Genomic DNA, 14,674 nt, shown 5'->3' on the forward strand with positions numbered 1-14,674 from the left:
TGGTCCATTCATGATAACCTTTTTACACAGTGTAAAGCACAGCTACTGTGCTCAAATGATGTAGAAAAAGAAAAACAGGGAAAATGGAGATTGTTTTGTCTTGACAGAGATCAAAACTATTTATTTAGTCTGCTAGACAAGCAAGGCTGACACTCTCGTTATTTGAACACAGTGCCATCATCTGGTTAGGTCACGCACTGCGCATCAAACTTGAATTCAGTTCCAAGTAGTTTAAATACTGCCAATTGCCACTGACTACACTCATAAAATACAGTTTTTTTTGGAGCTATGCCTTAGAAGAACCACTTTTGGTTCCCTAAAGAACCTTTCAATGAATGTTTCTTTAGGGAATCATTTTATGTGAGTGGGATGTTTAAGGGGGAGGAATTTTTCATTAAAGTTTAAAGAACCACATACACCCTAAAAATAAAGGTGCAGAAGAGCCACTTTTGATTCTCTTGAAAAAGAGCATGAAGAACCTTTTAAAGGCTTGAAGAACCTTCCCGTAATGTAAAAGTTCTATACCAATTTTCGACCTTTACATTATGTGAAGTTTTAAAAAGCTTTAAAAAGGTTCTTTACATTCACATGTCTCACTTACAGAAACGATTCTCTGAAGAACTGTCCACTGAAAGGTTCTTGAGGGAACCAAACGTGGTTATTCTATAGTAGGCTTTCCCAACCCCTGGGCCGAGGACCACAAGTGGGCCGCAAACCACCCCTTGGACCTATACTGAGGGGGGTCAGTGGTCTGTAGTGGGCCTGTGATGGCACTTTGTCATTAAAATCAGTGAAAAAGTAAATAACTTAACAATAAAAAAGAAATAAAAATGTTTGACAGTTAACAACATTAATACAAGCCCCACAGTAACAGTGCACAACGGCAGTTTCTTCAAGTTTCTGCCCTCTAGAAACACCTGACCTTTCAACTGTCCACTCACACCAATATTCTGTATTGTTTCCTTGAGGTGGAAAAGGTTGAGAACCCCTGTTCTATAGCATCAAACCTAAAGAACCTTTTTTTGGCACCTTTATTTTTAAGTAACCTAATGTAAAGGTTCTGTGCCAAATGACCTAGGACCATACATCCATGCTGAGAACCCCTTTTATGTTTTATTTTTTAAGATGGCAACTAAGATAGACATTGCCCTACATGGGGCAAATTATTTTCTTGATTGATAAATAATAATATTAATAATGATGAACGTTTGGAGCGAGTGCAGATGTAGATGAGGAGGCCTATGTTAGCTTGGTGGAAGGTAACCTTGCTTTGAATCTTAAAGCTTGGTTTAGGAAGCAAGAGATAGATCACCTGACTGGCTGGCGAGCATGTAGGTAAGCAGCTGGAGCAGCTGGGTGAGCTACACACTTTAGTTAAGGCAATGGTTCTACTTGGAGCCATTAGTTCTATATAGAATCATTTCATGCTTGAAGAGTTCTTTGCATGGTGAAATGGCTCTTCAGGCTGATGGATAATGTGTTATATATGGTTCTTAATAGAACATTTTTGAAAATGATTCTATATAGCATATAAAGGGTTCTTATATTGCTATAGGTTTGGCATAGTAATAGTAGAAGAACGCTTTTTGGTGCTATATAGCAGTGTTTCTCAACCCTGGTCCTGGAGGCCACACTGTTAGAAATAAAGGTTCTGTGCAGGTACATTTCTTGTTCATTGAAGTACAAACAGTGTAATGGTTCCCTCAAAGGTACAACAGTGGTTTTAAGGTCCAATTGTGAGCCTTAAATAAGTTTTTCTAGGTGAAAAGTTGGTATTTGTACTTTTTCATAACCAAATGTTTTAAAACAGAACAATAAAATAAAAAGCCTGGAGACGAGACGGGGTGTGTGGAGTTAATACAACAAAATATTATATTATATATATATATATATATATATATACTTCAGTGGATTATGGTACAGTTATGTTCCCTGACTAAAGGTACTGAGATGCACCCTTGAGGGTATTTCTGAGAGTGCACTGCCATGTATTTTCCCTGCTCCCAACACACCTGATCTGACTGAACAGCCCAATAACAGTCCATTATTGAGTTGAATTGGGTGTGTTAAAGCAGGTAAAGTGCTAAAATGTCCAGAGCAGTTGGCCTCCAGGACCAGGATTGAGAAACACTGCTATATAGAACCATAAACAACACATTCTCCATCAATCTGAACTCATGGTTCTAAACAGAAGCATTGCATTTACTAAAGAAACCTTGAATAACCATCTATTCTAAGTGTGCAGGGCTGTGATACATGGGGTGGCTCTTGCTATAATGTATGACCCAAGCCATCCTCTTCACAATGAGTCTGAGCTGTTACCTTCTGGATGATGCTTTAAGATTCCCTTCACTGAGAGAAACCTTAATAAGAAATACTTTAGTCCCACCACCATTAGCCTCCTGACTCAGTCAGTTTTTAAAATAAAATTAATGTAACTCTCTATAAAATTATAACTTTATTTGTTATCATTTGACAGCATGATATCTTAGAAAATATACATTTAACCTTACAAAAAAGTATTAGCCCATCTCAGAAATGATATCTCACATGTTTTCTTTCCTGGCTGTGGCTTTAATGAGTATCAGAGTTGAGTTTTTTGGCATATAGATAGGAAATACACAAAATGTGGTTAACTAGCATTCATGTCAGTGGCATGAGGACATTAAGGACATTTTACTGATTTATTTAATGTATATATGTTAAAGAATCATTCATTTCCAGTGTAGAATTTGAGCAACTGGGTAGAATTTTCAAACAGACCCCATCAGTCAATATTACAATTTCACTGAGAATAAAGAAGAAAGAGTGAGAGAACTCTTCTTCCAATAATCTCAGAGAATTTCTGTTAAATATAATCACTGTCAAAAAAAACACAAAAAAACAAGCATCTTCATTTTTGTCAATTTTTGTTTTGGTATGTCATTTGAACCTGGCAGTTGTTCTGTACAATGTGTGAAAATGTAATGATGAATGGACCAATAGAAATGCTCCAAAATCTCTTGGAATAAAACCCTTTTTACCTTTATTTACATTAAAAGTTTAGAAGATTTTTGCCCTTTCCTGGAAAATGACTATTCTGGAGATACATGTTTTTCTGATGATACGTGAATATATTCTAAATATTTCAGAAGGTTGAGTGAAAGTTGAAGGACACAACTAAAATATGCATTTTCATAACCTGTAATGAATGCCTCATGAACAAGGACGTTTTGGGTGTGAGATGTTAAATGGATGCATGCATTGAAGCAAAAATAGTATGATTTTTGAAGTACTGTAATATTTATATTTCAAGGTAAAGTGTAGTTATGGTGGGCTGGGACAAAAAGAAATGCTGTTTTCTAAGTTCTGCACTGAGGCCCTATTAATGTTTAAGTTATTTATCTGAAATATGCACGTAGGTTATGGTGAGGGGCACTTTGTCTATGTTTAATGTCTTTTATCTTCACTTTACGTAAAGTTGTGTGCAAAAGTCTGGGTGCCCTGTTAAAACTGCATGTTTTATTGAGTTCCTTAGTGAAAATAAGCACACATCCTTTACAGAGAACACTTCAGCATATTTTAAAGCACTGTTTATTAGCTGAATTTAACATACTGCAGGACAAAAAATGTGGCCTGGACAAAAGTTATAGAACATTTTATTTTTTCCCAATGTTGCACTCAGCGAATAAATAGAAATTCTACAGTAAATGTACAAAAAAGGACACATTGAAGTCATTTAAGTCTATTTTTTTACCTAAATGGAATAGCAATGGGACACAAATGAACAAATTTCAACACAGTCAGACAAGAACGGTTTATTCTATTCTACAATTATAAAAAGTAAACCAAATACTAAGGTTGAGACACCAAGCACAGAGATCATAAAGCTTCCTTTTAAGCCAGTTTGTCAAAACCCAGTGCTGAATATGTATTTAAATGTTCGTTTAACTGTCATTCCTTGACACTTTTGTCCCAAATAGTGTATAATAATGTTAAAAGGCCCCCACTACAGCAACACAGCTAAACGCACAGAGCTGACTCTCCAAACTTCTGCTAAATAAACACATAGTCTTCATTTAGGTCCTACTGGGAGTACAGGAGAACTGTAAGAGTTAACTCAACACTGGGGATTTTGCTGCGGAGGGGAAGAGTTCCCAGTACCAGCGAAGGGCGGATTTGACTGAAAGAATTTTTACTCCGAAACGACCTGAGGCTGAGAGGCATGTGATCTGAAGAAGCTGATGGGGGGCGTGGGAAATACTTGTGAAGAAAAAGGACCTGAGAGGATTAACCCCAAATTCTCACTGAACCGTCAGAAGCAGGAGAAGCTCTTCTCTCTGCTGAGATGCGGCTGCTGGCTCTAATCACTCTTGTCGTCCAGTTGCTGAAACCATCATATCAGCAGTTTCCCCGACAATGCGTCACCAGAGAGGTCCTCACTTCCAAGGAATGCTGTCCCGTTTGGGAAGGGGATGGCTCAGCCTGTGGAGCCCGATCGGGCCGGGGAGCGTGCCAAGATGTGGTCGTGTCCGAGGAGCCTAACGGCCCCCAATTCCCATTTGAAGGCATAGACGACAGAGAGAGGTGGCCACTGGTGTTCTACAACCGCACCTGCCGCTGCCTCCAAAACTACATGGGCTACAACTGTGGAGAGTGCAGCTTTGGCTACTTCGGACCAAACTGTAGAGAAAGGCGCGAATTGATTCGGAGAAGCGTTTTCCAGCTGTCGACCACAGAAAAGCAGAAGTTTATTGCTTACCTGAATCTCGCCAAGAACACAGTCAGCCAAGATTATGTGATTGCGATCGGCACCTACAGCGAAATGAACAACGGCACCAACCCTCTGTTCAGGAATGTGTCCGTCTATGATCTGTTCGTTTGGATGCACTACTATGTTTCTCGACACGCTATGCTAGGTGGCACCAATAATATATGGATGGGGGTGGACTTTGGGCACTGGGCGCCGGCCTTCTTGCCATGGCACAGGGTGTTCTTGCTGCGCTGGGAACATGAGATAAGGAAGTTGACGGGAGACTTCGGTTTCACTGTTCCGTACTGGGACTGGAGAGATGCGCAGGAATGCCAAGTATGCACCGACGATCTCGTGGGGAGCCAGAGCCGTCTCGACCCCAACCTCATCAGTCCATCATCTGTGTTCTCCTCCTGGAAGGTAAGTAAAAAAAACATTTTGTAGATAAATTACTATAAACTCCATCAGAGGGAAAATGCACTAGTGTAGGTACCAGTTTATTAGGTTTATTAGGCCACTTTTCTACATAAAACTTTCAATAAAGGTGCCAAAAATTTCTTCACAAGTTATGGAAGAACTTGCTTTGCAAAGCAGTCGTTCTCAAACTGCTCCTCAAGGCCCCCCAGAGGGTCCACATTTTCGCTCCAACTCAATTCATAGCATATATAGCTAGCAGAAAAATGTTGACCTTGTGGGGTTCCCTGAGAACCGGGTTGAGAACTACTGCCCTAAAGAACCTTTCAGTCATGGTACTTTTAAGAATAATTTCTGAAACTGTGATCTGTGGGTATGAAGAACCTCTAAGAACCTCCTCATAATGTAAAGGTGAATAAATCCATGTCGTGTACTTGAGTTCTCACTTGTAAAATATTGTTTCAGTGTCAAAATGTCCCTCTGGTACAGTATTACATGAATCACTTTACACTCTTAAAAAGGTGCTACAAAGGGTTCTTTGTAAAAAAACAGTGCCATAGAAGAACCGCTTTAGCTTCCCTAATGGACCACGTTTGGGAAAGAGATTTGTATGAAGAATTATTGAAAAATCTGAAAAACTTCACATGATGTAAAGGTTCTTTTGCAATTTAAAGGTTTCTCCTAGAACCTTTACATTACATGGAGATTCTTTGAGGAACCTGTGAGGAGCTATCTACACTCTTAAAAATGAAAGTGCCAGAAGCATTTGTTTTTATGTAGTAGCGTACAAGAACCACTTTGGGTTCCCTAAAAACCTTTCAGTGGATGGTTCTTTGGAGAACCACTTTTGTAAATGAGATGTGTGAGGGTGAAGAACCTCTTTTAAGTTTCATGAAACTTCATATAATTTGAAGGTTCTAAGACGAATTCTTAAATTGATATAGAACATTTACATTATGTGGAGGTTCTTTGAGGAACCTGTGAGGAACCATCTACACTTAAAAAATTTTTATTGTTCCCTTAAAACCTTTGGTTCCCTTAAAACCTTTGGTTTCCTGAAAACCCCCCCTTAAAACCTTTCAATGGATGGCCCAAGTTCTGCACCTGTGTGAGGGTGTAGAACCTTTTTTAAGTTTCAAGAAGCTTCATATAATTTGAAGGTTCTAAAAAGAATTCTTAAATTTGTATGGAACCTTTTCATTATTTGTAAGTTTTTTGACAAATTTAAGTGCCAGAAGCATTTGTTTTTATGTAGTGGCGTACAAGAACCACTTTTGGTTTCCTAAAAACCTTTCACTGGATGGTTCTTTGGAGAACCATTTTGTAAATGAGGTGTGTGAGGGTGAAGAACCCTTTTAAAGATTCAAGAACCATCATATAATGTAAAGGTTCTAGGAAAACCACTTAAATTGGTATAGAACCTTTACATTATGCAAAAGTTCTCGACATTTTAAATCAATTCTTCACACTCTCAAATCTCAAGTTTCAAATTTCAAGCATGGTTCTTTAGGGAAAAGTGGTTCAGATCCATTTGTGGCACCTTCGTATTAAGATTGTACATATAAGGTTTCAGACTTAGACTTCATATAAAGGTTCCAATAAAGGTGCCAGGACGTCACTTCTGCTTCCCTAAAGAACTTTTTAATGATGGTACCATTTCTGAAATTGAGATATGGTGAGGATGGAGAACCTATAAGAACTTCCACATCATGTAAAGGTACCATACAACCAAGCCAAGAACCATAGAGGAACCTTTACTTTTTAAGAGTGCACAGCTACCACAGCTGCATTTTGTAGGTAAACAATTACTGACTTCAACCCATCTGCACCATCAATCAGCTCCTCTCTAACCCATCAATCAATGAGAAGGGACCACCATAGGACCACCACTGAGATATTAATGTTTGGAGTATTCTCAGCACAGCAGTGATGCTGACATGGTGGTGGCATGTTAGTATGTGCTTGTATGAGTGTGTGTAGAACTGATCCACTGTTATTTGAAAGCCTCACTGATATTAGATGTTTATGGTTGGTCCTATACAGTGAACACAGTATTGAGTGTTCTTGTGTTTTTATAGGTGATTTGCTCCAGAGCACCAGAGTACAGCTTAAGGGGTGTATTGTGTGATGGAAGAGAGGAAGGACCCTTATTGCGCAACCCTGGTAACCATGACCGGAACTTGGCGGATGGACTGCCCACGTCCGCTGAAGTGGACTTTACTCTCAGCCTGTCCCAGTACGACACTGGACCAATGGACCGTACGGCCAACATGAGCTTCAGGAACACACTGGAAGGTTAAATACTACGATAAACAAGAGACACATACTGTGCATCACTTGAGATGACATTCCAATGATGTTGCGTGTATTAGGAATTTTTCTTGGTGCTTGGTTACAATATACTACGTTCAATTTAAAGTATTTGCAAAAGTCTGAGACCCCCCTTCGTTTATTTCATTTCCAGTCAAAACTGTCAATAAGCACAAGTTATTTATTTTTCTGTGCCAGTAAAAAAGCAGAAAAGACACAACAGAAAAAGACACAAAAGCCTCAATAACTAAATATAATATCAATTAAAGTTGAGGAGCAATCAAGAAATCTCTACATTTTTAATCATTTTTATGAACTCCTTATACAATATCATATAACCAGTATCCTCAGAAATATCTCCTGAAAAAGTATACTCAGTGGCTATTGAGTGGACACTGACTGGACAGAAAATAACACACATAAAAGGTAGTTTCTGACTTTTGCACAGTACTGTACATCTATACATTGCTCCTGCAATGAACACAATACAATGCACACATACTATACATACCATACATACAGGTCAGTCTTATGCATGCCTGGACATAAGTATGGATAAGGGATAAAGAGCAGTAACTGTGGTGCAGTTATGTGCAAGTCAAACATAGTATAATCTGCAGCAGACGTGTGCTGTAGAAAGTGCTGCATTAAATGTACTCAATTCAACTGTGTACATTATTTATATATTAATAAAATACATTACATCAAATACATCACAACAAAACAGACTTTTGTTGATGTAATATACTTTATCCGTGTGGAAAAAATTGAAATTAAGTAATTAAATTTACACACGTTTCGAGTGGGATTGTAGAGTTTAGGCAAACTGAGTCTGTCTCTCTCTTGATCTACAGTCTGATCCCCCTTCCTTGTGCAGGATTTGGAAATCCTCGGACGGGCCTGGGGAACAGTCCTAAGCTGGGTATGCATGCAGCGCTGCACGTCTTCATGAACGGCTCCATGTCTTCAGTACAGGGTTCAGCCAATGACCCAATTTTCATACTGCACCATGCATTCGTGGATAGGTAAGAATAAGACAGGAGAAACTGACCATGTCCATTCAGGGGTCAAATCCATATGTCCACTTCTTTATATTTCCAGTGATTTAGTATGTCCACGACCATTTCTGGATATTTGGGAGCAGGAGTGGATTTAGTGATTCTGGGGCTCTGGGCAAAGACAAGATTGGGGCCCCCTGGACACACAGTTTTAAATTAGTGGTGCAACTATCTACACTTCAAAAAATAATATCTTGGCAAGTGAACTCATCTTAAATCTCTACTATTTCTCATTTTGAGATTACAGTAAGAATGTTATAAGATGACTATTTTTTTCTTATAAAGATTAAGAATACAGAGAAATCTCTGTATGCAAGGGACAAGGTTGAAAACCAATACTGGATGCTCATGATTTTTGGGCCCTCAAGTGGCACAGCATTAAAAACCAACATGATTCTGTAGAGGAAGTCACTGCATGGGCTCAGGAACATTTCTGAAAACTACTGTCTGTGAACACAGTTCATCACTGCATCCACAAATGCAAGTTAAAACTCTACCAGGCAAAGAACAAACCATATACAAACAGAATCCTAAAACTCTGCCGCCTTCTCTGGGCCCGAGCTCATTTAAGATGGACTGAGGGGAAGTGAAAAAGTGTCCTGCGGTCCGAAGAATCAAAATTTGAAATTCTCTTTGGAAATCATGGACACTGTGTCCTCCGGACTAAAGACCACTCAACTTGTTATCAGTGCACAGTTCAAAATCCAGTATTCATGATGGTATAGGGGGGCATAAGTGCACATGGCATGGGTGACTGGCACATCTGTGAAGGCACCATTAATGCTGAACGATATATACAGGTTTTGGCAACATATGCTGCCATCCAGATGACGTCTTTTTCAGGGGAGGCCTTGATTATTTCAGCAAGACAATGACAAACCACATTCCTGCATGTATTACAACAGCATGGCTCTAGAGTAAAAGAGTCCAAGTGCTAAACTGGCCTGTCTGCAGTCCAGAACCGTCACCATTGAAAACATTTGGCATATAATGAAACAAAAAATACAACAAAGGAGACGCAGAATTCTTAAGCAGCCTAAATTGTGTATCAAACAAGAAAGGGAAAACATTTCTCTTTCAAAACTACAGCAGCGTCTCCACAGTTCCCAAACACTTACAGAGTATTATTAAAAGAAGAGGTGATGAAACACAGAGGTAAACAGGCCCCCGTCCCAACTTTTTTGGAATGTGCTGCTGCCATTAAAATATCAAATGGGCATATATTTTTCAAAAAACAATAACATTTCTCTGTTTTAACACATTATTTCAATTAAATATAGGGTTTACATGATCTGCATATCATTGCACTCCATTTTTATTTAAATACTTCACAGCGTCCTGACTTTATTTGGAAACCTGGTTGTATAAAGGTTTAATAAAAGGTAACATAATAAAATGTCAAAATAAAATCTTGGGTAAAAGAAGTATCCAAGGAGCACAAGCTGTGATTAAATTGTTACAGTCAACTGCAAATATTAAATCAGACAATAAATATATTGGATAAAATGAATAATAATAATAATATTCAAGGGCCCTCAGCAGCTGCTTTTGTCACTTATAGCAAGACAGGCCCTGAGTATGTAACTTTAATCATTACTTTTAATCTGAAAAACACTTCCTATGTGAATAAGACCTTATTTTACATCTCCATCCCCATTTTTTCCTCAGCATCTATGAACAGTGGTTGAGGAGACACCAGCCAGAAAGGTCTCACTACCCACAAGCCAATGCTCCGATTGGACACAACAGTGAATACTACATGGCTCCCTTCCTCCCTCTATACCGGAACATAGATTACTTCATGTCCAGCAAAGAGATGGGCTATGAGTACTCGTACCTGCGAGATCCTGGTGAGTGCATGGTTCCCCACTTTTATACATTTCAGAGATTCCAGCTGTGAATATTGTTTTCATGTCTTTAGCAGAGCAGTCTTGCACTATGTTTTGACCAAGCTGCTTTAGAAGTGGTCAGTTTAGCATTTAGAGCCGTTTCTTACATTTTTTATTATTTTATTATTTCTTTACTATTATGCTTATTTTCCAAAATGTTATTACATTTGTAGGGTTTATGGACTAAAACAAGCCATAATCATTTGTACATGACCATTTTCCAATCTCTATGTAGTCTTTATAACAGTGGTGGGGAACCCCAGTCCTGGAGGGCCGGATTCCTGCACATTTTGATGATTTTCCTGATTCAACTCATCAGTTAATTATCAGGTTTAACTGGTGTGCTAGAGCAGGGAATATATTTACATGTTATTTTTATATCTTAAATACATAGTATTTTTAAAGCTTTTAATTGCCTATTTCAGTTATTAAAACTGTACTTGTCTAGTTGTGCCACCTGACTTTTCAGACTAATTTTAAATCAAACAGTCATCTACTTGGACACCTGTAGAAACTTTTGCCCTTAAACTTCCATTTATACTTACTTTTTCAAATAAATAAACATTATTATAATAATTACACATACCACTGGACATGGTGAACATGTCCAGAACCATTCTAACCATGACTCAAAAATGATATTTTTCCCAAATGTTGTGAAAGGGCTACTGATCTTGGCATTGCACCATGAAGGCCGTTTGAGGTCTTCTATATGATGCAATACACTGGCCCCTCTTTCGTATAAGCACGCCAAAATAAAAGTCCTTTGTTTTTGTTTGTGCTGCCAGCCATTTGAGGAAGTAATAACTTGCAGACAAAAGTTTTTCAGTGAGTTGAGTAAAGTTGCTTTATTTTGCAACATGGGTTTAATCTGAAAGTGTTCAAACATAAAATCATGCCAAACTATTTTTTTTTTTTTTTTAGAATTTTAGATAATTCATTTGCCTTATCAAATTATGACTTAATCAGCAAGTGGTTGCACCACCTGACCTTTTCTACTTTTGGAGGCAAAAAGAAACTAAGATGATTTTTAGATGGATGCACTGAAAATTATTTCAGCAGTATTGTTGAATAATTTAATGTATGTTATGTATCTATTCATTTATTTTTTTGGAAAATAATGGACGTTTGTTTCTCCAGACCTTTGTAAGCAAAACATTTGGTGAAAATGGACCTTTTAACTTTCCGTTAAATACCATTAAAATGGAAGAACCACTTTTGGTTCCCTAAAGAACATTTCAGTGGATCTTCTATAGCATCACAAAGAAACCTGTTTGGCAATTTTGTTAAGCATGACGAGGAAAGTTTAAGGCTAAATTCTCCCAAAGGAATCAAAGAACTCGAGCTGGTTTGAGCTGAAAGTGAGGGAATGTAACAAAAATTCACCACCTTTATTCACTGATAGAATCACAGCAGCTCAAGTCCCTTCATGTATTTTCATATGAGTCTCTGTCTCCACCTGCAGGTCAGCGGTTTGTCGATGATGTGGCTTCGTATCTGGAGGAGGCGAGGGGGCTGTGGCCGTGGCTTCTGGGGGCAGCTGTCTTGGGGGCCCTTTGCGCTGTAGCCGTGGCTGTGTTTGTAGCTAAAGTCTCCAGGTCCGTGTGGCGGCGCAGGAGCAGGCGACAGGGCTCCGAGAAGCAGCCCCTCATTATCAGCACCGACACAGAGGGCTCCTCGTCCTCTTACAGAACCATGAGGCCATGAGGGATGTGGGCACTAGGGAGGGACAGCATACTTAAAATTATGTAATCATCAGTTTGACAGCTAGGGGGCGACAAAATACATGAAAATGATGTAATAAGCTATGTGGGCACTAGATGGCGACAGCATCTATACAGGGTTACATACAGGGCCTGTGCTTCCACGCTGCAGTGCTGGAGATTGTCTTTGTACTTGAGCCATATTTGCTAATAATTAAGTCCCTCTTGAGCTGAATTATAAAGAAAACTGTGCAACAAAGTGAACTACAAGACTGGAGTTGGGGAAGGAGGATAATGGGTCCTGAGCTTGCTCTCAAGGCACGGATTAATTGGAGAATTCCACTAATTTTTCAAAATTTCTACATATTTAAATGGTTATGATGTAAACAAAGTCATTCAGAATTGTTTGGTGTAAAATGCTCCATTCTGGATAAACTGTCCCAGTCAGAATCGTCCACAGTGGTGGTGATAGGAACCAGACGTCTGAAGAATTTAAAGCCCCCCTCACAGAATGTTATTACATGAAATGGTTTGCCTGACACTGTCTAAGACATCATTTGTTATATTTTTTTGGATCTTACGATTAATTTGGAATTTTTCAAAAAGCCATAATTGTCAGGAGGCATTGGCAGGGTGTCATAAAGATAAATCATTCTAAAAGAAACCTTATTTTTTAAAAATGTATTACTATTTTACCATCATCATTACATATAAAAAGCCAGAAGACGTGTGGGTTCAGTAGTAGTTTTGTATCGTACACCCCTGGTTCCTATGACCACCACTGTAAAGGAATCAGAGTTGCTAAGTTTCTTTACAATTTCACATCAAACCACTCTGAATGACTTACATCTCAAACACTAAATTACATAGAACTTTGGTGGAATTTCCCTTTAATCCTCACCTTGGACTAATTTTTAATGTCAGTTGATACAGTTACAATCAATACATTATTACATTATTATACTTTATTACATCATTACATCAGCCTTAGTTTAGGCTTAACCTCAATCTGGGTCTCACAAGCCCACAAAAGTTCAGGCCTGGCTAAAATCTTGAATTTCTAGCTAGAGTGCTTACATGTAGGCTATTTGACGTCTCTGTCAAATGTAAATGCTTTTTCATTTCATTTAAAGATCAAATGTAACTAGTTTAATTCCTTTTTGAACCTGTGCTCGGCAAACACATGCCTCCTTACTTGCTGTCACAATTCCTTAAAGATAAAAGATAAATAAAGATTTTGTTCAAAATCCATTCTAGTAAAATGTTCTATGACTATATTCTTACACGATACAAATAACAATACAAATGTACCCATTTTTCTCATGTATAGGCTCAGAGCAGATAACAGTAAATTTAATATGGTATTAAAATGTCACAGAGTGTTACAGACAGAGATAGACTAGCATTAACTGAGTGGACCTAATCTCTAAAGTCTGCTCTGTGCATTAGCTCTGAATGACTGATAAAGTCAAATCCCATTGAATGTGGCTCAGTGAGGCGTTTTTGTCAGTCTTGTTCCACTGCGCTGCATATTTGCCTGCATTAACACCCTCAATTTGCATCATTAGCTTATCAACCAGCCTTTAAATGGGTTCGAGATGGGTGTGTAAGAGGAGAGAAAACGCTGGCCCTGGGTGAAGAAGACCGTTGCGCCTGAGAAATGTTACTAAAACCTGTACATCCTGCAAGATGTTTTATTACACTGGGGCTCAAAGCTTACAAGCATGATGCTGTTAGTGATGCTAAAACTAAAAGACAGTTAAAAAAATGTGACAGTCGCAGGTTAAACAGCCTTAAAGGGCCCATATCATGAAAAAATTCATTTTTTTTAAATAAAAGAGTTTGTTGTATCATATAAACACTGTTCCAATGTACCATTCACTCCTCACTGCATGCCGTCAATATATAGAAATGAAACCGCAAAAAAAGCCCATTTTGAATTCATTGTGTTTGTGATGTCACAAAAAACAACATCAGGCTGCAGCAGATTAGCTCCACCCATTTATGCTGAAGCTATAAGGAGAGTTTTAGCCTAGACTGCTTTTTGAATGGGGCACAAAACAGAGCAGCCAATCAGAGCAGAAGTTGCCTATGTATATCCGTCTTAAAAACAGAGTAATAAAAAATATTTACTAAACAAAACAGCCAGTTTAGTTGTAAGGGATAAAAAGAGGTTGGAAAATGGTTATGTAAAAATTATTTATGACTGTTTTTGCTACATAAAACCACACAATTGTTAGAAGTGGACTTCAAGGAAAAAATTAAATCAAAGAAAAATATCAAATATGGGCCCTTTAAATTGCTAATCCTATGATTTTTCAACATTTCTCATAATTTAATGGTTAAGATGTAAACAAAAAGACATTCAGAGTGGTTTGATGTAAAATGTTCCATTCTATAGAAAATGATCAACTCTAAACTCTTCACAGTGGTGGTGATGGGAACCAGACGTCCTAAGCGTTTAATGCCTCTAAAAGCTCTTTCCTTCGCCAGAAACATTGTTTTACGATTGTTCTCAGATCAGCGTTTAGCATATTTCATATTTTTTAAAAGCCACCCAGGGAGGAG

At 38.3% G+C, this 14,674-nt stretch overlaps 1 protein-coding gene across 1 annotated transcript; it reads left to right on the forward strand.

Moving 5' to 3' along the window:
- Window positions 1-3,959: 3,959 nt before the first annotated feature.
- On the forward strand, window positions 3,960-13,139 carry LOC118824597 (tyrosinase-like). The gene is made up of 5 exons (XM_036594871.1): window positions 3,960-5,152; window positions 7,225-7,441; window positions 8,334-8,481; window positions 10,183-10,364; window positions 11,869-13,139. The coding sequence occupies exons 1-5, from the start codon at window positions 4,328-4,330 to the stop codon at window positions 12,108-12,110; spliced, it is 1,614 nt and encodes a 537-aa protein (XP_036450764.1). The 5' UTR covers window positions 3,960-4,327; the 3' UTR covers window positions 12,111-13,139.
- The last annotated feature ends 1,535 nt before the right edge of the window (window positions 13,140-14,674 follow it).

The sequence above is a fragment of the Colossoma macropomum genome, unplaced genomic scaffold (assembly GCF_904425465.1).
Source record: "Colossoma macropomum unplaced genomic scaffold, Colossoma_macropomum, whole genome shotgun sequence".
NCBI lineage: Eukaryota > Metazoa > Chordata > Actinopteri > Characiformes > Serrasalmidae > Colossoma > Colossoma macropomum.

What these genes read in the sequence shown, in the direction of transcription:
- LOC118824597 (XM_036594871.1), top strand. Translation starts at nt 4,328, where the DNA reads ATGCGGCTGCTGGCTCTAATCACTCTTGTCGTCCAGTTGCTGAAACCA. An exon ending in CACCATGCATTCGTGGATAG is followed by an intron (nt 8,482 to 10,182) that starts GTAAGAATAAGA and finishes TTTTTTCCTCAG; the next exon opens with CATCTATGAACAGTGGTTGA. An exon ending in CTCGTACCTGCGAGATCCTG is followed by an intron (nt 10,365 to 11,868) that starts GTGAGTGCATGG and finishes CTCCACCTGCAG; the next exon opens with GTCAGCGGTTTGTCGATGAT.